Here is a 27,091-nt window from a genome sequence, read left to right on the forward strand (position 1 = left end):
ATAAACTTTCAAGTTGTAAAATGCGTTGCTACACCATAGTAAAAAAGTGCACACATGAAATTGAATACAGTTTTTTTTTTTTTTGTTTCATTTTTTTTGACACATCGTACATAATTAAAAGGACACCTTGACTTAATATCGTACCATTTCTGCAGTCACTTGTCAACATTTGGCAGGAAAAAAAAAAAAGGGAGGTTTGGCACTTATTTACCAATAAAGGGATCTTCGAGCATTCTCCGCATTCTGTGGTGTGTCAGCTTACAGTCGGTGGACTCACGCTTTGAAGCGTGAAGCCTCATATTATTAGCTTCTTTGATATAAGGTAGAATGCAGATTTAAAAATCTTGTTCCATTCTGTAACAAAATGGCCAACGGAGACAAATTCCAAACGCCAAGGTATCCTTTTAATCTTTAAGATCTACTTGTTCGTCTCTCGGATTGTGTAACAGTTCGTCTGTAAACAAATTAAGACACTGGAATGACGTACCAAGCTGCGACACTTTAAGCCTTTCTTTTAGCTCCGTCTCAGAAACACTGACCAACTTCAAAGAGACACTCCTATTTACACGTCAGAATAAATTAATATTGCAATTTTGGTCGTGTATGTGTAAATTTAAGCGCGTGGGTGCATGCGTGCGTGAGTGTGTGTGTGTGTGCTCGTATTTTCTTCATCTTCAAAGGTCAAGCTTGCGAAGACTCATTCTGATGAAGGAATCTCTGCAAATAGAAAAATGAGGCATTTTACTACCGCAGTTCAAGATATTAAAATCTTTGACACACAAATCTGATCTTTTCGTTGATCGTCATTACGGTTTTGAGACTTTCCGACCCTGTTTACACAATTTCTGTATTTAAATTGACCACTATTAATTCTAGATTTCTTTAGATATCTACCTGTTTCTACTTGTTTGGCATGAAGTTATTAACGGATATACTGCTGTAAACATCCCCTTAAGTTTTCTTATCTGCGCGACCCTGATGCTATTGAAATTTACTAACACATGGGAACTTGAAAGAAGTGAAACAACACAAAACAGACTCAAAACATGTAGTCTGAAAGACCCAAACTACCTTGTCAAGCTGTCCGTTTGCTGCATGATTGTTTTAAAAGCCAAAAAAAAAAAAAAAAGAATTTAAAATCCAAAACAACTTTTTCATTACTGCCACCCGACACGTGCTCATTTTCTCGGGCACACAGAGGCACAGTGTTCGCTTCGGTCCTACCTGTGCGAGTTCACCTGCAGCACCGGTTTGTAAAGCTGAGGGATCTTTCTGTTGATGAGCGGCTGCAGCGCCTCCTTCAGCCGGTGGTAATTCCGCTCCAGCTCTCTCTGGTACTCCTTCTGGTCTGGACCGATCAGGCTCTTGTTCTTACGCAGGGCGTCTTCGCACCTTTGACAGAGAAACCCATTAAATACTGCCAAGTAGAATCTATGTCGCCAGTTTGATGAATGCCAAATGGAAAAGCTTTCTTCAGGGGACATTCAAGGCTGTCAACAGGCTCTTTTGCTGCAGCATCGTTTTAACCCAATAGCAATGTTCTAAATGGAATTTTCTATTCATGTCACATTATTGTGAAACTCAGCTCTCAGTCTAAAGGACCTGTTCTAGGTTAGGTTATAGTGACATCTAGTGGGTCGGTTTCAGTTTGCAACCAAGTGAATAATCCTCCCCTCTCTTATGGATGAACCTAAAGCTGTCATTTGGTTTGTCTGTTTGCACCTATTGTGATGGGCAACATGGCGGGCTCGATGGAAAAAGATCTAATGAAAATATAATTCTGAATTTTATATTCCATTTTTGGATCCCAGACACTGGTTCTTGGAAAACATCCCTCCGTTTACACATATACCCAATTAACCTTTGAGGCCATACCTCTTGGTGAAATCTTTGAAGCAGAGCCGTAGCTTATTGTGGTGTCTGTACAGTTTTGGGTCACTGGGGATTTCTGAGAGGAACACCTGAGCCACCTCCAAAGGACCCTGAGAAAAACAGAGAGTCTGAATCTCCTTCTACAGCTTCACTTCCAACACATAGCTGACCATTTGGCCTCTCAGTGCTGCTTTTATCAGAATAATTGGACATTGTGAAACTTTACCTGGTTAACGGTCGTACCAACTGATCCCTGAAGGACCATCTGCAGCATCTTGGCATCAGCAGGGTCCTGGTGGGTGGCAAAGGCCAGCTCCTGAGTCTTCTTTTGCATGTCTTCTATCGCCACCTCAATGGGTGTGGAAATAATCTGGAAAAACGCAGAAAGACACACCGTTTTTATGATGAAGGCGGATAGACCCAATAAGCTTTACAATGAGGATACAACCTCCTGTCAATACCCTCCTGCCCTCCAGACCAGTTCTTACCCACATCAGTGATATTTTACACCAGCGGTGAAAAAGAAGACCAAAATAAGCAACTCCATGGATTAGTGCACTTGCCTCCTCCTTGTGGATGATGTTGATCCGCGTCTTGATGTAAGGGAAAGCATGGGAGGTGGTGAGGATGGTCTTGCGTTTGAACTGTTCATGCAGATCCCCATGTGCGCGGCCATCCAGGGTGAAAGGGGTGCAGTAGACGAAACGTCTCAGGTTGTAGTTCTTGTCGAAGTAGGTGATGCGGTCCTTCATCTCATACGTGTCGAAGTACGGCTCCACGTATGTGATCTGGATGAATGCCTATATGATGGAGGGCAGTTTAATTTTCACTGCTCCGGTACAGGCACTGTGAGCTGCTATTTAGCCGGCAACATGGCGACCGTGCCCAACACCAACCTTATTTGGGTCCAACTTGCACTTGTCTACTGGGTTGGAATCCTTGATGACTTCTACCTGGTCCTCACCAAATCGCTCCCCATAAAAACCCTGGGGGGGGTGAAACAATTAAACTGAGTTGTACCTGACAGAATAGTGAAAGTCAATGTTTTTCAAATGTATGTTTTTGTATTAGAAATGGAAAATGAAATTTGGAAAAATTACAGGAACATTCACACGAAACTCACAAGTTTGGCTTTTCACGTCTAAATGAATTATCTTCTTATGTGATATTTACCTCCAGCCTATGTGAGATTTCTGCCAGCTTTGTGATGGCGGGCTCTTTGTACACAAACTCTTGTTCATCTAAATCTCCAAATTTTGAACCGTAAAATCCGACTCTGAAGTATGTACCAAACATCCTCTTCCCATCCTGTGAGCAGAGGAGCAGAAAATTAAGTTAGTACAGGAACGAAATGAATTGAATGAATATCAGCACATGTGTACTCTGATCAGGACGTCAGTCAAGGTGGAAAACGTAGTGGTATCAAAAGTCATCATCCAAATGAGATTCCAGTCAGAGACGGTGGAAACCATAAACTCTGGAACATAAAGTGTCACTTTGTGACTAGGACTGGAGCTCAGTAACTTACTTATAACCACATGACAATTTCATTAGTGTTTCTGCTTATCCTCCGAGGGGAAACCCATCAAATAAATTCTAAGCCTTCAGCTCACTGACTGTGTAGCACACAGGTGTAAAAAGGGGGAGAAGAGGTTGTAGATCATTCAGAAAAATGAAGGATTGAAGAGAAGGAGAGCCAAAAGCTGCATCCAAGAGCTTCAGAGTCTGCAAATATAACTACACAAGACAGGACCTTAGTGACAGCGATGAACATTTAACCCTGCTCACTGCAGAACTTTAAATGTGTACAGAAGAATGGTCATTTTTAAAGGGATGTGGAAGGAAGTCAGCATCAGATAGAAAGCAGCCAAAAGGAGCTCAGCAACCTAAAGGTTGTTATCCATAAACTAGTTAATAGTCCCATCGTAAGAACCATGCATGACATTATCATCCACAGTAAAGGAGAGACTTCTTACAAGCTTTTTTATGAATATATCACGCCTGTAATTCTAAAGTACACAGAGTGCAGTTAGGTACAGAGTTTCAGCTCAGCTCAGGACCAAGAGAACACAACAGTCTGCTGTAGATCACTCCTTCTCCAGGAAGATTAATATTTGGATTAAAAAAAAATAAAAAATAATAATAATCTTACTTGCAAAAAATTGGTCAAGCTCAGAGATCAAAGCTCGAAGAGATACTAAAGGCATCCAGATGGCGAACATCAGCCACAAGCCAAGAAGAGACAGAGAGAGGACCAAAAGAAACACAGAGATGCATCTTCGCAGAACAAAAGTGTCTTTAACCTCAGGATGACTCCTAACTTAACCACCCACTGATATCTTGATTGAAGTTTGAAAGGTCGGTCATTGGACGCCACCAATCAAACTAGCTCATATGTTTGGTGGCAAGAACACCAGAAGGGAGCTCCACAGTGAAGTACATGAAGTCAGAAGGCTACAGTATAAAATGGCACAGATGTGTGTAAGTATTGTTTGTTTGTGCATGGCATGAGAAATGGGGACGCTGCAGAAGGTTGTATGCTAGTCCCCTCAGATAAACCCTCTTGGTTTGGGGGCAAATCTAAAATTATTAAATCACTCCAAGTGCTGATTAAAAGAAATGTAAGCAGTAATTACAGAATCCCTAAAAACTAAGAAACTTACCACAAGACACAATTAAGTAAAGTGGGAAGGAAGGGTCGGCAACCAGGGAAATCAATAAGGAGAAAACAGAACAAATTTTAATCAGGATTGCGTTCCTCCAAAGAATTTCAAACACAACACTAACACACAAAAGTAAACATATCTCCATTGACTTTGACAAAGAATATAAACTCATTAAAGAGAATCTGGACCATGCAAAAGAAAGAAAGAAAGTGAGAAAACGAATATCCACAACCTTCAGAAACACTGCATGCACTCGGTGCATGTCAAAAAGAATGAGGAGTGCTTTGTCCAATTCATGCAACCAAACATGAGACTCGGGGGGGTTAATAAAGAACAGAATGTATGAAACAAAATAATAATCAGGGATCGATTTAGTTTGAACGATTAAAAGAAAGGGCAAGAGTACAAACCAATTCAAATCAAAAAAAGATAAATGAGGCAATCCTGAGATTACTGTGAGATCAACTCTCTTGAGGGGCGGGGTGGGGGGGGGGAGGGAAAAGAAACTGCCTGAGAAATTTGGTTTTAGCTTCAGCCCAATGAGTTTACAACACCTTGTTTTTGAGAGGCTCATTTTGTTGTGTGGAATGAATGACCTTTGGCTAGAGCGGGGAGGCCAACAAATACCATTCATGTAGGAAGAGTGCACTGAAATCGAGCCCTGTGGTTGAGGAGGAGATGAGATGAAATGTGACAACAGGCGTGTTCGGACCGACACACCGGCAGACAGACAGAAGATGAGGATGGAAAAAGTGCGGATTGTGCAGGTGATGCATTCACTGAGACTTTTGTCATTAGTGTCATACACTGTGGCTCCCATGCGCAGCCTGCCAACACTGTCACGTTAATAAAAACAAGCTCCTCATGTTCAGTCAGAGGAGGAGGAGAGAGGGAAATGGTGAGGTTGTTGCTGCACGTGCAGCAAGTGTCCCCAGTGGGTGGCAGACAGCTAACATTGTCTGCAGGTGTTAATGGATTGGATGTATGTAAAAAAGCAAAGAGAGACTGCCCATGGCTAAAACAGCAAATAAAAAGATGAGAGTAAATGAAATGATATTAAAAAAAAAAAAGAAGATAAATGTGAGCAGGGCCAAGCAGGAACCATAACACCACCTACCTCCCAGCCAGTACTCTGTGTGACAAAGAGAATACAGCACATGTGAACAACAACGACACACTTGACGCAAATTGTCAAGCTGAAGAACAGAGCAGCGGACCCAGAGAAATCAGAGGCGCAGAAATCTGGATTCTTTCTTTTCACAAATCAAGAAGGCCTGTTTATTTGTTGTTGAGAGCTGTTGGTCAGCATCCCAGATGACTGAAGCCTAGCCCACACTGTAACGCGACAGTGACTATGACTCACACAACTGGCCTTTGAGATAAAATAATCTCAATATCAATCTCTCCCCGCACCTCATGCATTCCATACTTGAAAACCACAACAAGGCATGCAAGGTATCAGGTAAAATACAAATAAATACACATATAAACACACTGGAATTAAAATGAAGCCATAAAACAATGCTAAGCTGTGTCTGCGGGAAAGCTACCGAGACAGCAACATCAACGCATATCCACGAACTTCATGATGTTACTATGTCCCTTCTTGCACTGACGATATAAAGCCTGAACCCTTATGGCTGTTGTGCAACGTTACCCTGCTCTGTTCTCACACACTCACACTCACACACACACACACACACACACACAGCGATGGAAGGAGTAATTCTTCTGTGTTACAGAACTGATGTGTCTGATGAAGGTGCTGCTGTGCAACATTCATGTGAATGAGTCAGTGAAGACTCACCCCTCCAAAGACCAGATTTACACTAGAACAACTGGGAAAGGAATTCATTTGTGACCTTAGGTAACCTGGCTACAGACTGAAATTAAAAAATCCTGGCCATCCTGAGATTAAAAAAAAATATATATATCTAATTTGACTCAACTTTGCATCTTCAGCTATGAGAGTCTAGTGGGGAAAATGGAGTATGATTACCTGGTGAACAATTTTCCCAAAGGCTTCCTGCAGTTTACCATGAATAGTGGCCAGCTTCTTTGCATCTCTGTTGGCTTCATGGATAGGGATCAGTACCTTGTAAACTTCATTAACCGCCTCGTACATGCCAGCCTAGGGGAGTGCAAGTCATATGTAAATACAGTCCAATGAGTCCCCCAAATACACCAATACTTTGGCCTAATATACAGATTTAGACAAGTTTAGCAAGTCACATGGAAATCTGATTTCAGCTTTTATATCACTGGCTACTATTTACATACAAAACTTTGGATGAGAGGTTTGATAAATACATTAAAGTTTATGAAATTATATTCCCATCTAAACACTCATCCCCACATATGAAGGTTTTGCAATAACTTTTTTAACATTTTTACAACTAATGAACAGTTTAGGGTGAGGAAGAGGAAACCCCTAGCTGCAAAATCTCTTCTGTGTCTATTTGTCTAACGAACCATTCTATTCCGTCTCTACTTCTTACCATGGAGAAAGAGGCAGCCGCCTGTTCCAGGAGTCCCACGAGACCAATCTCAGTAAAGTATTTGCCTGAGCAGATGCCCTCTTCATCTGGTGACACCACATCATCAGACACTGCAGATTCCTCCAGCACATTAGAGGAAATGTTCTTTAACGTGTTCACACAATCACACACACACAGACACAAAATATATATTAGCACAAAGATGAGCAGAAGTATCTTTGAACAAAAAAAACTGCTTCACTATTACTAGAATTTTTCTTACCTGGAATGTGACACAGCCCACTGGCAGATACTTGCGGTCCTCCAGCATGCTCAAGTATTCTGCAACCAGAGCAGCACTGTGCACCAGACACTGAGCAGCCTCGGCGTGGTTGTTCCTCTCTGAGTGTTTTCCAGCCATGTTCTGGAGCCATGTCAGTCTCAAGTCTGGAGAAGTCTGGTAACCTTTTGCAATTCTGGATGTAGAGAACCATGAGACAAGTCACATACACGTACACATAAAGGTTAATAAAAAACAAGACAGTCATAACAGCTGTAAAAGAAAAAAAAGTGTCAGCAATCAAGGGTTTGTTTGAACTCAAATGAATTTTGTACCTATACATAAGATCTATCAGCATCTCAGGATCTTCCTGGTGCTCCTTCATCTTCACCGTGTCAGAGAGAATCATGTGCAGGTTAAACACAAGGTCCTGGACCTGAGAAAAACAAGAATGGAAACTTTGAGTTACTTCGCTGCCCCCCCAATGTAATCTTACAGAACAGAAATATTTGACAAAAACCTTGATGAAAAGAAAGGTACCTGGTCTGGGAATGTGGTCTCCCTCAGCTCCAGGTCTTCCTCGGCATATGTAAGGATGGTCTTTAAAGAGCGGCGCAGGAACTCCTCATTAAAATTCTGAGATGTTCCCACCAGTGAGGACAGAGACATGGTCACCTGCATCTTGACTCTTGCGAAGTTCTGAAAGAGCGACCACAAAGAGAAGAGGTGGTTCACCAAATATTTTAACTACTGACTACTGTAAAAGATTGGCCTTCTCCCTATTAACTTATTTGCGAAAGGCCTGCATGTAAAGTGCCTGCACAAGTAACTGTGTCGAAATTGAAAATGGTTTGGGCTGGACTAAACTTCATGGGAGAAGATTCAACCTTTTTTCAGTGAAGTACTCACTGTAAATAGTTTTTTCAGCTAAAAAAGCCGTTTTTAAGGGATTTTGAATTGATTGCCATTTTTAACGTATTAAATATCACGTACCACCTGGAGTACCCCCATTTTAGAACCACTGGTATAAGGTGTAAGAAAAATAGTTTTATAAGTAAATAGATGAGAAATTGCCAACTCACACTAAGTGATTTTTAATGTAATTTGTTTGTTCTCTGAATAATAAGTGCTTGCAAAGCACATGGCCTAACAAGGTTTAATGTGCAAGATTCAATTAGATGTCATTTCCAGAGGTGTGAGGTTAGAGACACTGACACATTGATGAAGTGAGTCACCTCTTAGTGGCACTTTCAGGCTATGTTTGGTTTTGCCTAATTACTCACATTGCCGATCTCAAAGTTTTGCCTCATGAGGAGGTAGAGGGAAGCGCTGGCATGGGCCCTGATGGTGCTTATGCTGCTGCTGCAGCTTCTTAGGAGCCGCAAGCACAGGTCTGCACACTGCTCTGTCTCCTCCTCAAACAGCAGCTCAGGAAACTAAACAAGCATAAAGAAATGCGATTTACATTAAGAATAACATTCCGCAAGATGTTGTGAGGATGAAATAAAATGAAAATAGTCCAGCATACAGACCTTAGACACCAGTGCCCTCTGTGTGGCAAAACAGTGCTGGAGGTAGAGGGCGCTCTGGTTGCAGGCCATGCTGTGGAGCAGCACCTTCAGCACGCCACCTAAGATACTCTCCTTCGATTCCGTCACTGATACTGTCTGCAGGAAGGAAGACAGATATAGAGTTATTAAATATATATGCTCAAGTGTTAGACTACCTGACCACAGCAATGTCATATGTTATAACTGTGTCCACGCATGTTTACATTTTGCATGGGTAAATACAGAAATTCTTGTTAACTTGCATACCTGTACAATGATCTCCAAAGTATCAAGGATAATTAAGTTGGCCTCTGTTGCAAGGTTACCATCAATAAGTGCTTCATGTTCCAACTCTGCTCTGGTCCTAAAATTAAACACACAGAACAACCGTCAGAAAATGGACTGGAGTCCTGATGGTTTATCCTTTATTGTTAGATAAGCCTCCAGTGACCAAATCAAACTATTGCCCTAAATTATGAGCAATGTCAAAGTTTTTTTCGTAATGCCAATATTTTTTGCCACCGATATTCCCATATCAGAATTGATTAAGGAAATAATATTGTCCAACATCGGTACTAAAATCTTTTTATCTTTTATCAATAAAAAAAAAATCCACTGTTATCCTGCAAACCACATGGCATTGACTTCAACATTTTCAAATCATCCAGAGCAAAAATTATCTCTGATGCGAGGGTTAAGAAACAGAGTCAACAAATAGCTAAATGGTGGACAATAAGTGGAACAGGGGCTAAATGTTGCTCATCTAGTGAGAGGTCCAAGATACCATGTCACCATTTAAGTGAAAGCAACTGTTCTAAAATGTCTAGGCAGGGTTTTAGTTTTATTGTGTCTTAATATCTCTATATTATTCAAAGAACACATAATCCATAGCTACTGCTAGAATTTTTTTTTGTGTCTTTTTTGCGCTCTAAAGGAACCCAGGGAGACACACAAGTCAGAACCCCAAAACAAGCACAATGGTTAAAAAGCCAAAACAGACCCACTGCAACCACTACCAACCCTGAGACAGACATTGTTACCAGGACAGAGGAACTGATAGGACGGGGGAGATTCAAGGGTCAGAACGTGGATCAGAGCGTCTCTGTTGGTGTATTTGTATGCATGTGTGAACTTACGGAGTTAGAATGGAGAAAAAAATAATTTATAATGTTGCTGCATCAGTGGCGAGATCATTACTGCGCCTCACCCGAAATGAATTAGGAAATCATTTCCATGACTCAATCAAAGCTAAGTTCATTAAGAGTGAATGTAATACAGACTAATAAATTACATTTTTATCCATTTGAACTTTCAAAATTCCCACATGCATGAGAGTACTCCATAAACGAGGAACTAAAGCAGAAGGGAATTCAAAGGAGCACACAGCAAATGCAGGACATACGATACCTGACTGATCTGTGACTCCTACATAAACACAGAGCAACATGAGAGAACAAATGGAAATTAACAAAAAATAAAGGCTTGGGATGAACTTAACTAATTACATTTTCTATTATATAATAGAAAATAATATTTTAAACCACATACATTTTTGGCATCATCACAAAAACACATACCACACACAGAGATCACTATAGTTGCTGGGCAAACATGGAAATTAGTAATAAGTATGTTTCTGTTCATTGCAACTGGAATAGAAAATGAATGGGTACAGTTCATGATTTTTCTTCAGAGAGCAAAAACCTGCAGAACACAGTTTCACAGCAGAATCAGCTCAGGTGTCTAATAGTATGTAAAATAGTAGGACAGAAAGGGAAGTTAAGCATTGAAAAGGAACGCACTTGTCCATCTTTTCGCTGTTTTGTCTCCAGTGGGTCATGTCCTTCCTCCATCGAAGGTTCTCCTGACTGCCAAAAGCACTGCCTGATGGACTCCGCTCTACATGTTGCAGGAAGAATGGGTTATTTATTTTGTTGGTGTTGGAAGAGGTTGCATGTGCACAGAAATATGTATGTGTGAATAGCAGAACTTTGTGATTGTCTATTTCTGTGCATGTAAATCACATAGTTAGGTTTTGCATTTGTCTGTCTGCTCACAGACATAGTACCTGAATGTCTGTAAGGCAGGTCTGAACATGTGCCCTCACCTAACTGTCCACGGCTGCGTCGCACCATCTCCTGTCTGGCCCCAATGCTGCCTAGTATGGCTTCTTCCAGCTTAGCCTTCATGTCTTTGGACTTCTTAAAGGTCAGGCTGTTCATTCTTTCGAAAGCCTTCTTCCCCTGCATGGTGAATACAACATGGGCCTTGTATGCATGAGGCAGAGGATGAGTGGACAGAGAACACATACACACACAGCAGGGAATTATTTGCAGCACAACAACGGCAAGCAAAGCAGGTTAGTAGCATAAGCATATAATGGGCAAGCATGAAAAAGCACAGCAGGAAGAGCTAGGACTACTGATTACGTAACAAGTTAACACAGAGAAAGTAGCATACTTAAATTGTTTTATCCCCACAATCAGCAGCCAAAGCATATAAACCTCAAAGTACCTGCATGACCAAAGACTTAGAAAATGGATTACGAAGCAGTACCCATTGTCATTAAAAGAGCTGATATACACATACAAAAGTTCAATGCAAATCATTCAGTTATGTTTGAAACATGTAAAATTTAAATAACTTTTAAAGTTTCCAACTTTTAAATAACTTTTGCTGGTTGCGTGCCCTGTGTGTTGGCCAAAATATATGTTGAACAATACCAATTTAAATATGATCCAACCAGTAGTGTTAAATATTACATAAGCCTAAGGGTTTCCCTATTTCTTTGAAAATACACTAATTAGGTGTTGAGTATATACACAGTTAATTTTACCTTGTATTCAAAGCAAGACACACAGAGGTAGAGAAGGTCCAGGAGGCGGTTTAGCTGGGACACTGAGAGGTCGGTGAACCACTTCTGTAGCACCAGTTCATCAGCGTTTTTCAGCACCCACAGCAGACAGATGAGAAGGCTACGACTTGACTCGGCCGAGAAGCTTCCATGCTGCCGACTCGCCTTGAGAAATGGATCAGGAGGAATCAAGAAGAAAATGAACAGCAGCCCTTTTCTAGAAAAGTATACATCAATTACCATGTATGTTGTATTCACTGTAGACAACTGTATATCACAACATTTCACAAAGGGTGACTTACCTGCGAGTTGAGCAGGAAGCTGCTTGGTCTGGACATTGGAGAGGGTGTGGATGTGCCGGCTATTGCCATTGCGACAGTTTGGCTGATCATACTATTCCCCTCTCCCTCTGCCTCTTCTGCACTGCTGCCCACTGCTACCCCCTGTGGCCCACCAGGCCGACCCCACTGGTTATGGGACTCTATTCAGAAAAAACATTAAAAAAGAAAACAAACCTGATCAAAACAAATGGCACTGAAGATAAAACACAAGAATGACAGAATCAACTTCTTAGACGGACTTCACTACATATGAATATGACAATAATTTGGCATGACTCTATTTGCCTTTATACTGTCTGCACTGAGCATGAGAAGGTACTACATCTCTGTTAATATTAGTTAAACAGGAACTTTCCAGGAAAGACTAATTTTATTCTGACCATATGCTATAAAATTACCTTGACCATCTCTGGCTTTAACCTATAGTGGAACTACTGCTAATATTAACTTATGAAGAGTCATTTAAAGAGTTCTAGGCTTAGCGTAGGTAGTTGAGAGAGAGAAAAAGATATTACAGATGAACTGAGATTATTTATTAACTCTTATGTTCTGGTAGGGTGCAAAATCCTTCAGAGGCCAAATGATAATTTGTCAGATTCCAAATTACTTGAGGTCACAATGCAATTTTACACCTGTAATAGTTGCCACTTGACATTAGAGAGGGAAAGCTCTGTCTGCCCTGTTGCTGATCTGTGCACCACAATATTGCATGCCTCGCTGTCTAAATAAAAGTGAGGGGAAAGAACTGCTGTCATGACTGAGGGGCAAAACACCAGCCAGGAAAAAAAACAAACAAACAAAAAAAAAAAAAAAAAATACAGTTTGAGTTATTGTATGCTTAAAGTCGCCTGTAAAATCTTCACCTGTAAAATCATGGAGCTGTGGTAGTGTTTCCATCACAATACCAATTAAAGGCAGGTAAAGCATGGCGACTCGGGCCTTGACCTCAGGATCAGCGTAGCGGGGGTCAGAGTCGTGGCTGGACAAGAGGTTATGAACGACACTCACCACTTTCTTATGTAGGCCAAACATTCTGTAGTAAAATGTTGACGTGAAAAAGAAACAAAGCACATAGGTCAGGTACTTCATTTCAAGTGGGTAAAGGACAAAGGCTAAAAACAACCGTAACTCACTCCCATGCCTGTTCAACATGTTTGCCTTAAGTCCCTTCCTTTCTCAATAGTGTTTGGTAGTTTGATAGTAGTATCCCTATTTCTTGATCACAGATAAAAGTATAGTTCTGACCCTAAAACTCATATCAATTATACTTCTTCAGAAGTGTGTGAAATATGCATCCAAACAATACTAACCCCTCATTTTCTGGGTCCAGTATTACAGACAATTCAGACAGTACCAATCCGGCCAGATAATGTTGTTCCCTGAAGGGGACAGACAGCTCAAACATGTTGGCTATCTTCTGATCTTGGACATGAGTGGAGAACCCAGAACTCTGTGTAAAACAAGAGAGAATGTTAAAAAGAAAAATCACAGACACCATATACAATATTTCAGCCCATCTTCTGTTATGTTTCAGAGAATTGTCATGTTGGGTACAAATAATGATCTGATGAGACAAAGTACAATCTCCTGTCCATCTGACCTGTGAAGTCGCTGAAGACACAGAAGGGGAGGGTGAGGCAGGTGGTGTTAGCAGGCTGCAAGGCAGATTGAGGGTGACGTAGTGTTCGTGGCTACATACGATTCTCAAGAAATCAAGCCTCAAAGACTCTAGTGTTGGGTTCTGCAGAGTGTAAAGCTTTGTGGACACCTGAAGAGAAGAAATAATTCATTGATGTATATATTTGAAAAAGCTCTGTGAAATACATCCTAATAAATAAAGACAGGGTAGGTGCTGTCCAATTCTCAAATATCACAAACTAGAGCAAAGACAATCAGGATGATTGCAGACAGAGGCATCCAATAAAAAATAAGAAAAGACCCAGATTTCCTTTAGAGGAGTGGTAAGTTTTTTTTTGCTCATTTAAGAGTTGCTGAAAGTTATTCAGACACTTAGGTAGTGCTGAGGGATAATTAAATTTTACACATACCTTCTCACACTGATCATGCTAATATTTATGCAGTGTTTGTGTATCATAGAAACAGTTTTAAAACTTTGACATATTAACTGAGAAAAATAAAATAGGCAATGTACCTGTTTCCAGTATGCCCTGATGAGAGTAAAGACAAAACCTCGGTCCATGACAGACAGCAAGTCATTGAGAAAGAAGGCTAGACTAGTGTTTAGTCTCTCCACAAGCTCCAAGTCCTGATTGAATTAGAAACACATCTTAAAAGGTAGTCAGAACTTGATTTCTGCTTTACTTTGTTATATAAAATCAAATAACCACAAAACACAATGAGTCATTTGTTACCTTCTGGAAGCGAGAGACAATATCACCAGCAATCGTGCTGACCAGGGCAGTAATGTCATCCATAAAGCGTTCAGGGAAACGGTTCTTCCTGGGTGACTCTAAGCGGTCAGTGAAGTAAAGGTGGTGGATAATGCTCTTTACCTGTGGTCAAGTTGTTAATTGGAACAAAAAAAAAACAAAAAACAAAGCATTGTATTTCACTGAAAAAGAAATCTCTTGTGATGACTGAAAGGGACACAATAATGTTTTCAGTGTCAAGATTGTTTCCTACCATGAGTTCAAAGAAAAACCAGGCCTGCTGGAGAGCACCCTCTCTTACACTGCCACTGCTGACCACCCACTGGAGGGCCAACTCCTCATGGAAGAGCTGAGTAGGAAGGTACAAGACAGAGACAACCAGGAGGAGAGGGAGGGAATAGGAGAGGGAAACAGAAAGCAATAGAGCCAGACAAAAAGAATGTGAGGCTACAGAATAATATCCAGTCTCTAACATCCCTTAAAATATAACTAAGGATAAATATTGTATATACTGAAGCTGAGTTACAAAATATAGTTACTAAATGGGTATTAAAAATAAAGCCTGACTAGCTATAGAGGTATAATGTTAAGTGACGTGATACTTTAAAAGAATTCTCTGGTGCCAACTTAAATTTGTGAAGGGTATCAAATTGGAACCCAAAACTGTACCAATACTAACTTTCTCTATGTGGACAAACAATGTAGACTAGTATAGCTTCTGAACCTCTGACATTTTGATTTCAGACAAAAGGTTTTGTTAACAGTTACCATTCAGGTTAAAAATGCTTAAAAATGTAAACAATTACAGAGTATTTGTTTGCATGTGTTTATATCTACAATTCTCAATTATGTGCAATCATTTCTCTTTTTGCACAGGGAGAAAGAAATGCAGTGCTACCATGCTTATGGTCCTATTGTTAATATGCTGTTTGTTTGGGTTGTTTTTCTTTTTTGCATGGAGAGAAATTCATTTTATGCATAAAATGAAAATAAATAAATAAATAAATAAAATCTTTGTCATTTCCTATAAGTATTATGCATCATGAACATTATGCAGAGCCAGCAACCAACACAGTCTTGCTAACAAAATGACTCTATTCCGGTCTGGCAAGTCTTCCTTAATCTTGTGAATAATAAAAACATTGGATAGAGGCAGGACCTGACACCCCACATGTTATATCTGTATATTATGTAAATACTGTTTGCATACATTTCATTAATCTTCTGCAGGTTTATGATGTGCTTACTAGAAACATCCTTTCTACTTTTCCAAAGTAGTCAGTATTAACAACAGAATATTGCACAGTACAAACAACTGAGCAAACCACAAATGAATTTTTTTTTTTAGTTTTAATATTAGGGAACTATTAAGAATCATATTTTCATGGCTAAATAGCTTACATTAGCCACCTGTTTGAATTGTGGGTACAATATCTCTGCCAAGGCATCTGATTTACAGGCAATTAAAAACCCCAAGACTCTCTGACTGAGTTAAGGGTGCCCAGTGAATGAAGACTTCCCAGACTAAGTTGCTCCAACTTTGTGTAACACACAGTCAGAGTTAGTCAGACTAAAACCCAATATTCACATAAAAACTCCTTAATACATTCAAAACAAGAGGCAGATCATTGGCATTCAGCATTCGACACAATTCCACAACCACCAAATACAACATCAATGAGTCCAGAAGCACACATCCACAGACAAGACAGGTGAGGAGGCGAATAGAGAGGCGGGCGGCGTTGGCTCCTCCCCCAGTGCAAGTGGCTCTACCTTTTTTGTGGGCAACCGTCCTGTTAAAGTTTGCAAGAAACTGGCGCTCTCAGTGTGCGAAGACATGCGATTGCCACAGCGCTCCATGGCCTATGGGTGGGATGAATGGAACGGTGACAACAAGGTTAGTGGAGGAGCAACAAGAGCGTGTGGCTGCACCTTATCTCTCGGCACACAGAGTAATGCGTCTGCTGGGTCACACACATACAGACACACTTTTAATGATTGCTTGCACATACTTGTCACACATGAAGACATAGAACAATTAGACACAGGACAGGGCCACAAATCTACGTGTCCTATTCATAGTCTAGAACAGTTAGGTATATCGGTAGAGTTTCAGTTCCTTGACAAGAGATGCAAAATGGCTGCATAAAAAGCCATGAGAACAGATGATGACACAAAATGGATTTATTTTCCTTGACGTTACAGCCATTACTTAATGATGTACCATTCTGCATCCCACAAGGTCAATACGTTACTTCTGAAAAGTAAAACAGTGTGAGGAAAGGCTGTCCCACAATATATCAGGAGTTATTATTGGAAGGTTAACTAAGATATTGCACATAACAACAAATAATGTATGCACACTATCAATGTAAGCACATTTAATCTAGCTGTGATTTTCTAATACACCATAATAATTTGATTCTGGTTTCCTATTAGTAATATTAAAATGGGTAAATCATTAACTAGCAAAGGTTTATGTCATGACAACTTAAAGTGACAGAGGACATGACGTCACATGAATATGGAAAGTGAAGCTGACAAAAGCCTCACACAGAGACAAACATTCACACTCACAGATGCACCATGCTCAAGTGACAATGTAAGTGCTATGTAAGGTTAGTAGAAAGTCATGCAGGGATACTAGCTGAGAATAAGGGACTATGGGATTAAAGCAGTGAGAGTGAATAACTGTGTCAATGGGAAAAGAACATTAAAGATAAAATAAGACTGAGGGTGGAAAAAAATCTACTCTGCTAATGAAGATGATTTCTAACACTACCCTTTTTCTCTACCACTCAAAACATCCTCTGTGACATTCACAGACAGAATCTTAGTTTTTGGTTTTAGCAGTAACATCCTGATGTGAACTCCAAAAGCAGCAGGTAAGCTTGACTTGAAAAGAAAGAGAGGCTGATAATCTCCACGAAATTGCAACCATGGATAACTCTGATATTGAGTAAAATCTGGAATAGCAATAACTGGATTTAGAATATGCATCTTTCCTGCAAATACTGAGAAAAAGAGAGGTGTTAGGTGTGATTAGTAAAGAGGGATGACACCTGAGACACTATCATGAAAAACAGAGGGTCATGGAGGCGGCTGTGTCTCCCATGTATGGGATCATGGAAGGTTTGTGATTGTAAGTTTGCCAGAATACTGCAATATTCTGAAGTTTTGGTCTTTGATGTCCTTGCACTACACCATTCATTTTGCAAATAGTCAAGTACTCTCTAATTGGAGAGAAACAGCAAGAATTGATGCTACTTGTCAGTCATGTGACTGCAGGCATCTTAACAAAATGTTGAATAACAGATTAAAAAAAAAACAAAAAAAAAAAAACAAGACAACAGAAAAATAAAACTGTCAAGAGGGATAAGGCCCAAACAGTCACCTTCCTGTCAATACACAAATTCACCAAAACTCCAAATATCCCAGTATCCCCCAACATGAATAGGGTGAGGTCTTTCTGTAGTGAGGCAAAGTGGAGGACGGGGCATTCATAAAACCACCTGCATGGTTTCTGGAGCGGACCCAGGGCTGGATCCCCAGGGGGCACTCTTACAGCCCATGGTGTGCACCCACGAGTTGGAGCGGTCTAAGCCCTAGGTGTGCCAAGGTCAAAGGACACAAGGCAGGCAGGAAGCAAGGGAATAAGCGAGCAGCACGGGGGAAGGAGGAGGGAAGGAATAATGACAGGTTATAGAGGTTTATAGGTCAGGACAGCTGGAAGATGCCAAGGGCCAAAAAAGTTAGCTGTCAGTACATTACACATCTAACACATTACCACAGTGGAGCAAAGCACATAGGTTTTCTCTATCCCTTTCTCGTTCTGTATAAGGAATAACTTCTCCTCACTCACAGGCAAGAGAAAGAATGGTTTAGTTAAATATTAGCAGCAAAGGGAACACTCATCAAACAGGGGCTGCATCCTCATATCATCGTTCACAGTGCAGCAAGACCATTAGAAATGCACATTTCATGATTCACTCACTGCTAAGGGGCATTTCAGGTTAATTAAAACAAAATGTTTGAGATGGCAGATTAAAAATTACACCAGACAAAATGTATGACAACAGATAAATAACATCAAATAAAAAGGTTACTCTGGCCCAAACTGAAAAGACTACACTACTGGTAATGACTGTAAAAAAAATATATATGACAAGTGAAATAATGTGCTGTTGCATCTCATTACAAAGCATCTTTACTGATGAGACTATTATCTAAACTTCTCATACACCTTTGACAACCTTCACAGAATAAGTATTGCGTGCCCGTGTGTGTGTCAGGTTGCCATTAGAGCATTCAGAGATAAGATGTCCAGGCTTATGTTTAAACACTGGCTATACAGTTTACATATTGATCAAACAGTCTCCTGGGTCACATGGAACGTTTCTACCCTGATATGGCTTAGGAACTATAGATTCATCCCAGACACTTAACATGGGCATGTCTACAATGCACTACAAATCAATGAAAGCTGCACATCTAAGATTTTGAGTTTCAGTGTCTCACTTTTGCTTTAACAGAAAATCGATATCCTTCCTAATGTACTGAATTAAAGTAGATACTACAATTAACAACAGTGCATGCTCAAGTATATCATCTTACTTAGGTAATAAGCCATACAACAACCTCACCTTGCTGCCAATGATGGAACGGACCTCATCGTCAGGAGAGGTGGGCGTACCAGATATGTCAGGGTTACTGTTGCTAAGGCTACGGGAGCGGTTGAGGTTGAGGCTGGCTGGTCGAACAGCTGAGCGAGCCATGGTGGCATAGTGAACTGACCCTCCCAACCCTCCCGGGCCTGGGAGAATGGAAGATAAATGGGACAAGTTGGATGAGTGCAATTAATCTACCCCTAAAAAGAAATTTTAGGTCCACTGACATGACAATTTCATTTGAACTGCCAAACATGCTAAAATCCACTCAATCCCCACCTGTTAGGAAAGAGCTGCACGCAAAACTTCACATTGTTTTTAGTGAAAATAAATGTATTTGTTTGTAATTAAGTAATAATATATAATTTCAGAATTAATAAACAGACATGGCACAAACAATCTGTCTTGACAGTGGAGCTTTAGTTTTATGAGCTAATACAGATAATCTGCAGGAACTGGTGTCTTCTACCAAATATAAAAAAATGGAACCTGAATTTTAATTCAAAAGAATAAACAATTTTACACACAGTGTGGACCATGGACACACAGTGTGGAAGATGAACAGCGTGGACTATAGCTACCTGTTAAGGATGAGTTGAGGTCTGTGTTGGGCAGGCAGAAGACAAAATGGATGTGGGAGGAAAAAAGGAAAAGATAAAAAGAAATAGGAGAAGAAAAAATTATGGTGGGAAGGTTTGATCAAAGACCCAGTGAGGTGAGTTGGGGGTAGGATGAGGTTAAATTAAAACGAAGCAAATAGAAGAGCAGATACAGAACAAAGGAAAACGTGAGAAAATTAACTGTATTAAATACCTGGAGATGGTGAGTTGGGGTCGGTGCTGGGCAGGCGGAAGACATAGTGGATGTAGGAGGATAACAGGCTGTTGCGGCCATGCATGTCCTGGCTGGTGTCCAGGTACTTGTGTAGCCGGTTGACTATGGAGGCCATAACCTCGAACGATGCCTGGCCCAAATTCACTAAAACATAAACAAAAAACACACAAAATCAAAATGGCACGTGTGGAAATGCAAACACGTTCTAACAGCGGAGGATATACGTTTTAAGTCACAGTATGCATGTGAACAGAAGGACGCACACAAAAAAAGTCCATACATTCTTAGTATAAACAGTGAGCGTTTATGCTTATGATCTTTTCCACCAAAATATAAAGTTTATACCAGGAAAGCTTTTTTTCTTTTGAAAAGGTGACCAGCAGCATACCTATCTGCCCAGCAATGACTGGTGGCCTTACAACAAGCAACACCAACTTGTCGAGCAGGAGATGCAGAAATCGAACCACTGGCTCCAGCTGAGAAGAGTTGAGAGCTGCAATGCTGGACTTAAGCTCAGTCTCCAGGTTGTTCTCCATTATTCGCATATCTCCTATCCTGACTGGGAACATGTGCTCATCCAGAGCATGTACTAGAGCAAAGAACTTATCCAGGTACTGGTCCTATAGAGGGAAGGAATTGGGGGGAGAAGGATGGGGGCAGAAAGGCAGATAAGATGGTGGAAAACAGTTTGGAAAAAATGAAAGGAATGCAGGGACAGAGGGTAAAAGAACAGAAGAGAGCAAGAAATAAAAAAGGAAAGATGACAAAGACAGATGGCAAAAAGAGGAGAACACAAAAATAGTGACCAGGTTTAGAAAACATACAAAATGTTCAAGTTAGAAAAAAAAGGGTAAGGGAGTCAACAAACGAAAGTAAGCTTGAATCTGCTCATCTGTAACCAGTGAGCTGGCTCACAGCGTGGAAACCCCAAAACGAACATTACCACAAGAACACAGTAAGAGCCCAACAAGTCTAATCTGCACCAGGAGCAGTGATTTATGAGCACATTAGCCCCAGTTAGGCTCCTGGGGACCACAGTCAAGCCCTCCACACCAAAGCCGACACAGAGATGGAGTAGACCTCAGTAAATAACTGGTGTGGTGAGCCTCACCCACAATTAACTGATGTTGGAAGAGAATTCCTGTCTAGCTGTGAAAACACAGTGCGGTTGTTTCTCTTAACTTTAAATGCAATTTAAAATGTTTGTGTGTGTGTAATGCTTGTGAAATAAATTTTTTGGCAGCTAATATTACAATAAAAAGTGAAAAAAAAATTATAAAAATAAATAATCTATCAGCACTTCCCCTCAACTCAAATAATAACTATTGATGTCAAAATGAAAGAACAAAGAGTAAACAGTATGATGGGAATTAATCCCCAAAAATATAGTCAGTAAGGTCAGTGACTGCACTGCTGTCACCTGTGTGTGGATGGTTGAAACAGCCACCACTTCAACATTAAAAACTCCTCGATGATTATCCACCCACTTCATCCCTGGGAGAGGAACCTGAAAAACAGTAACACTTTGTTAAATCTGTACTGCACTGGAAAAAAATATATATTTTGAAAATAATGAGAAGATTTGGACATCGTTAGACATTGATTTAACTTATCATAAGGTTTGAAGTCTTCTCCAAAGCCTTTTCTACTCTTCAAAAATTCAAACAAAGAGGTAACAAATAGCACTGATGAAATTGCTATTCCCTTGATATATTACAGAAGGCACTGAAAGGCTATGTGATATTCTATTTCAGTACAGAATATTCCCTCAGGTTTCCTTTGGCGCAACGGTCCCCTTTCAAGCAAAGACTGAAGAAGTTATAAAGAAGCAAAACTTAGACAAGTATGTTATAACTGCCCCTTAAGATCTTTTCTATAATTGTATTTCTTTAATCACTAAGCCATTCATATACTATCACTTGTATCTTTAATTAGCTGTCTTACATCTGGGGAGAGAACTGAGTAGGACTGTGGTGGTTTCTCCAGAGACACAGGAAGACAGAAGTGACCAGTCCGTAGACGCCCATTCTGTAACATGGGGATCCACTAAAGAGACAGACGATAAAGCAGATTTAAATAAAATACTGAGGACAAAGAACAACAAATTATTCATTTTATAAAATTCACTATTGTGCTCTCAAAGTTTTGAATGCACACATGTGCATTTGTCTGTGTCCTGTTGCCTACCGTGTATCCAACAGGGGTCTCCAGAGGTGTGTTCTGCTTCTGCTGGCAGCTCACATGGTAAAAGGTGAAGAGAATGTGGTGGTGGTCCGACAGGGAAGCAGGCAACTTGATTTTGACCTCATCGTGAAAGTCAGGTGATCTGATGACGATTAATAACAATGATATGAGACAAAGTGGTGCAAGCTGGTTTCATTCAATAAATTGAAAGATTATGAAAGCAAAATAACCAAACTACACTACATTGACTGGATGATTAAAAATGTTCAGGATTCCATCACAATGCCATTCTGTTTAAACCTGGATGTGGTCATTATATCCACCTTGATGATGGATCTGCCACTATTAAAAACACTACATAGCCAAAAAGACAGATGACTTTTCTGTTATTAGGTAACAGGTCGCAATTATGTTTGAAGTCTTGTTTTTTTCCCCATCAAGGCTACCTGTGTGAAACAGTTTTTCAATCGGGAGAGCACCCCCTAAATACTACCGTTTCTAACGCTGTATGTGTGTGTGGGTTTTTTTTTTTTTTTTTTCATTATTTTTATGGATAATAAGTCACTCATGATTATAGACCCCATGGCTTTCCCAGAAAACATTCATACAGCCTGTGCTGGGAATGACAAAGAATGGGCTCAGCTGGAAATATTTTCCAATTCCAGCCAATTCCACTCATTATATGGGAATATTTGTCTAAAGGCACAGGTTTATAGTGGTGCTATGAAAAGAAATGAATTATGTAACACTTCGTAACTCACTTCAGTGGAATTCTTTGTATTCCCACAGGGGGAAACTTTGTTTAAAAGCCAATGCCCAGAAACAAACAACCTACAACTACTGCAGGCCAACAAAACCGCTAGGATTGGCTGTAGACTGGAAATAAGCAAAACTGTTTAAAAGGAGGGTTGGAGAAAAACACTAATGTCTCATGGGAACAAATATAATCCTGGACCAAAAAAGGAATACTTCAGAAGGAACTACATCACAGCAGGAATAATTCGCTACCAGCATTAAATCCAAGAGCAGCTACAAGAAAAATTATAGAAGCATTCCAGATATGCAAAACATATCTGATTAAAGAGAGAAATGCCATTAATTCTCCTCTCATTTGCCTCTTAAGGGTTGACTGGCGAAATATTGTGCCATTTCTGAGTGAACCAGTGACTGCAATTGACAATTAACTGTAAGCACTTATGCAGGCCAAGTATGAGGTCCTGATCCATGTTAGTCCTTGTCACAGTGGTACATTATTCACAGGTTGATTAATTTTGGCCTTGAATGTTTGACCCCTGGCTGACAAATGACAAACCACTGGGTGTCGTAAAAACCTAATAGTGGTGATAAAATATTAGAGACCCCTAAACTTATATGTACACCTGGAAGAAACTTGTGCCAAGGACACCACGTGACAATATCCAGAAGGTTGACTAAATGATTTCATTAATGAATATTATCAAAGGTAGGGTATTGGAGGTGCACGAACATGGGACATCTGTGAGCTTAATTATGGCTAAGCATTCAGGTAATTGAATTAACATAGCACTGCTTGGATATGCAAATCATAATTGTATGGTATCTACATTATAGATGTTTAGTAGTCAGAAGGTAGAATATGTTTGTATGACACTTTTTATATATCAAATTTCTAACTGACTAATTTCTTTAATGTTCTAGTTGATTTTTGATTGTGGGTAGGCTAGAAAATGCTATACAGACTTTAAAGAGAAGAAAATCATACCTGTTATGGTACACTACAGCAGTGTACGCCTCTTTAGAGAAATCTGCACAGCTGGATTTTCCAAATATCACCTAAGGGAATAATAAAGAAAAAACTGACATTCATTGACATTGAAGTCATTTTACCATCAATTATGACTCCTGCTTAATATGCACATTTGCCTGCACACAGCTGTAGAATAACGTAGCATTGTATCGTAGTTTTTCTCACCATATTGATCATTATAAAACATATGGTGGTAAAAGCCCTCAGCTTCGAACATAGTAACGCAAACAATTAAGACTTTCCACATTCAAAAGTGGAAATGGTTTTATCTTAGAGCATTGCATCATGGCGTACCGGCATTGCATTGTTTGGATCCTCTCCATTCATAAATTGCACTTTCACTGTGATGTTGCGGGCAGAGCCTTGACGGTTGGCAAAGTTAAGACTCTGGGGGTTCACATAGAGAAGATTCCTGAAAAACATGTGCGTTGACAGACACAAACACAGACAAGGAGGCACATGGTGAATTTAAGATCAGAGAAGATAGGTCTGAAAAGTAGCTCTTAAATACGTAAATTGAATAACAACACTATATTTCAGAAAAAGAGTTAACAAAAAAAAAAAAAAAGTCACATAAAAAAGGTAAGTCAATTACAATGGCCATTTACTTTACTATGTGTAACTTCAACCTTGACCCTTACTCATAACTAAACCATTTTGCTTGACCTAGATACCTTGTTACATCAGATTTCATGAACTGGTCTTTTTAAAGGGCAATGCCACCATGGTAGGTAAACCATACTCTGATTGGTAAATACTGGAGGCTGGGCCATAACCATGGAAAAAAACAAACTCCACATTTTAGAGCAGGTGGGAATGGATGGGAAGAGTTTGATGGCTAAAGAACGTGTTGTGATGTTTTTTTGTTTTACTTTTCAATCACAGAATAGAGAGATAGATATATTAAAGACACAATTTTGTCAAGCTTCTGTTCTTGATACTGTAGCACAAACTTGACAGGTCTAGATGTTTTGAGTGATATATGTGTAACTGTGCAGTGTAATTTAAATTATACTGCATCAATTGTACTTTGCAATTGTAAGTTGCCTCAGCAAAATCTGATACCCAACTTGACAATTCAAAGATATTAACTTTGTTGTACCTGTTGGTCACAGGTGTACAGATGCTGAAAACACTAGTTACTGCATAGTTGGGAACGAGGAGGCGGCTCAAGAAAGAGAAGTGTAATGTAACCCTGGATCAGCTGACAAACCACAATGACGTAATTGAGTCTGTGGGAGATGGTCCCACAGAGACCACAGCTGGAACCACAACTGACAAGAAACCGTGGGAATCTCTCTTGTCTGATGATTATAATTTGTTGTTTTGATCCACTCTGTCTAGCTTTTCCTACAATTTTAATCACTGTTTCAAAGGGGGTTGTTGAACTTGAACTAAAATAGACCCTAAGTTCATTTCATTGTGACAGAGCTAAAATACCACTTTTAAGCACAAAAGGAAGTATCAATAGACTGTCAATGCCAATGTAAGTCATTACTTACTGACTCTCAATACAGAACAGGATAATGTTTTCTCCAAAAGGCCTTGAGAGAAAGTAAATTTTTAGTAATTAAGAGCAAGCCGAGAAAGAATGGAAAATTGCGAGGAAAAAAAAAAATCTGCCATGTAAACCTTTCTAATACTACATATTATAGTTTCTAATATTGGACAGTCCTGAGAGGAGCATGTAAATTCTATTCAAAACTGGGTGTGTCCAGGCAAACTTATAGAACTAACTTTCTATAAGTGATTACTCATGGTTCCATTTGCTATAAATTCTTCACAGATGTTGTCAACATCAGCCCAAAATGTCAGAGTTAAAAAAAATATGGAGAGACATATTAGATCTGACATTGTGTAAGGGTGTGGTACATCCAGGACAAATCACCTACCACAGGGTGTGCATAGAGACACAAACGATCACTGATGCACAACTTCTACAGTCAATTTAGAGCAGCCAGTTCACCTAATGTATAGGTCTTTGACGAAGCTGGAGAGAACTCACATTAAATTGCACATATTCACCTGTATTTGTTTTGGTTATTAAATCATGGATTTTTTATTTTTAAGTCAAGGCTGCCATTCATTATTGACTGCTAAAATTATTCAAAACAAGGTTAGTAATTATCTTAAAAACTAAATGCAAACTTTGGTGCAAACATGCCACAGTTCAACACAGAGAGAGCAAGAGGCCCCAACAGGTTAGATTAACACTCTAAACCCACACTGTAAATCCACAGCACTAACCAATGTGCTGGAATGCAGGACACTGAATATCATTACCACCTTTATGCTGATCATGCTTCCCTGACACATTCACTCATTCCACGGTCAAATATTTCTTATCCACTTCTTTAGGTTGCGTCCAAATGAAAAAAATATAGCAGCCATCCATTCCATAACCACAAATGACTAGACTGAGCTCATTAAAACGACTGTGTGGTATTTTAAGGTGCAATCTAACAGCCAGACTGCAAACACATTTTAAATAAAAGGTAGCTATATGCAAGAGGCCAAACATACAGGGATTTTCTCTTTTGTGAATGTAATAATGTAACAGTCTTTTCCTTTGCAAAACAAAGTGACTCATAAACCTCTGAGTAAAAGCAAACTTAAGTATCAATTTTAAAAAATTACTAAATTCCATAAAGTTGCAAACATGCATCTATTAACAACAATTTTCAGAACAGATAACAACTGCACTTCATAGCAATTATTCAGTCTTACAGAGGGAGAAACATTTAAGCTGTATTTCTTGTTTTAGAGGTAGGAAACTATGTGAGAAGGGATGTCACATTTACATTCTAATTGAATACTACATCAAGTCATCTCACTGATTAGTTCCTCCCATCGTCTGGCTGGATTTCACCAACACTGCAATTCTGTCTGAGACTTTTTGTTTTTTTTAACAACAGGAGTCAAGAATTATTCCCAAAAAGCTGCAAGCCAGTCACTGTGCACTTGATTAAACTTCTGGATTTATTAAATCGGTTAATCATGTGGCACCAGCACAATACATGTAATACTACAGAGACAGGTCAGAGGCATCAGATAATCTTCATATCAAAGCTCATAATAGGTTAAAAACTTAATAATGTTTGGCACATGATGGGCTGGTTTGAGAATGTCTGAAACTATGCTGCAATTTTTTGCAACATAAAATGCTCATGTGCCAAATCTGCAAACACTA

General features: G+C 39.7%; 1 protein-coding gene across 11 annotated transcripts in view; it reads right to left on the bottom strand.

Annotated features, from left to right (window-relative positions):
• Window positions 1-23: 23 nt before the first annotated feature.
• The window catches only part of dock7 (dedicator of cytokinesis 7), a 43,933-nt gene continuing 16,865 nt past the window's right edge, over window positions 24-27,091 (bottom strand). Inside the window, exons 15-51 of one of the 11 annotated variants that reach the window (XM_029500516.1) lie at window positions 24,196-24,313; window positions 23,857-23,927; window positions 22,119-22,257; window positions 21,876-21,977; window positions 21,352-21,438; window positions 20,320-20,551; window positions 19,911-20,075; window positions 19,074-19,243; window positions 17,943-18,035; window positions 16,204-16,293; window positions 14,684-14,779; window positions 14,413-14,553; window positions 14,193-14,306; window positions 13,641-13,808; window positions 13,351-13,490; window positions 12,904-13,073; window positions 12,002-12,180; window positions 11,682-11,864; window positions 10,953-11,112; window positions 10,648-10,744; window positions 10,253-10,270; window positions 9,113-9,209; window positions 8,828-8,962; window positions 8,579-8,731; window positions 7,836-7,994; window positions 7,631-7,731; window positions 7,299-7,491; window positions 7,037-7,180; window positions 6,538-6,669; window positions 5,656-5,670; window positions 3,046-3,171; window positions 2,769-2,858; window positions 2,436-2,672; window positions 2,099-2,242; window positions 1,876-1,982; window positions 1,225-1,392; window positions 24-717 (exon numbers count right to left, since the gene is read on the bottom strand). In XM_029500516.1, the coding sequence (XP_029356376.1) occupies window positions 675-717; window positions 1,225-1,392; window positions 1,876-1,982; window positions 2,099-2,242; window positions 2,436-2,672; window positions 2,769-2,858; window positions 3,046-3,171; window positions 5,656-5,670; window positions 6,538-6,669; window positions 7,037-7,180; window positions 7,299-7,491; window positions 7,631-7,731; window positions 7,836-7,994; window positions 8,579-8,731; window positions 8,828-8,962; window positions 9,113-9,209; window positions 10,253-10,270; window positions 10,648-10,744; window positions 10,953-11,112; window positions 11,682-11,864; window positions 12,002-12,180; window positions 12,904-13,073; window positions 13,351-13,490; window positions 13,641-13,808; window positions 14,193-14,306; window positions 14,413-14,553; window positions 14,684-14,779; window positions 16,204-16,293; window positions 17,943-18,035; window positions 19,074-19,243; window positions 19,911-20,075; window positions 20,320-20,551; window positions 21,352-21,438; window positions 21,876-21,977; window positions 22,119-22,257; window positions 23,857-23,927; window positions 24,196-24,313 (4,777 nt within the window). In that variant the 3' untranslated portion in view covers window positions 24-674. Of the gene's footprint in view, window positions 718-1,224; window positions 1,393-1,875; window positions 1,983-2,098; window positions 2,243-2,435; window positions 2,673-2,768; window positions 2,859-3,045; window positions 3,181-5,655; window positions 5,671-6,537; window positions 6,670-7,036; window positions 7,181-7,298; window positions 7,492-7,630; window positions 7,732-7,835; window positions 7,995-8,578; window positions 8,732-8,827; window positions 8,963-9,112; window positions 9,210-10,252; window positions 10,271-10,647; window positions 10,745-10,913; window positions 11,113-11,681; window positions 11,865-12,001; window positions 12,181-12,903; window positions 13,074-13,341; window positions 13,491-13,640; window positions 13,809-14,192; window positions 14,307-14,412; window positions 14,554-14,683; window positions 14,782-16,203; window positions 16,294-17,942; window positions 18,036-19,073; window positions 19,244-19,678; window positions 19,700-19,910; window positions 20,076-20,319; window positions 20,552-21,351; window positions 21,439-21,875; window positions 21,978-22,118; window positions 22,258-23,856; window positions 23,928-24,195; window positions 24,314-27,091 lie in introns of those variants that run through there. The other 10 variants (XM_029500517.1, XM_029500519.1, XM_029500520.1 and 7 more) reach the window with 10 other exon arrangements.

The sequence above is a fragment of the Echeneis naucrates genome, chromosome 4 (genome assembly GCF_900963305.1).
Source record: "Echeneis naucrates chromosome 4, fEcheNa1.1, whole genome shotgun sequence".
NCBI lineage: Eukaryota > Metazoa > Chordata > Actinopteri > Carangiformes > Echeneidae > Echeneis > Echeneis naucrates.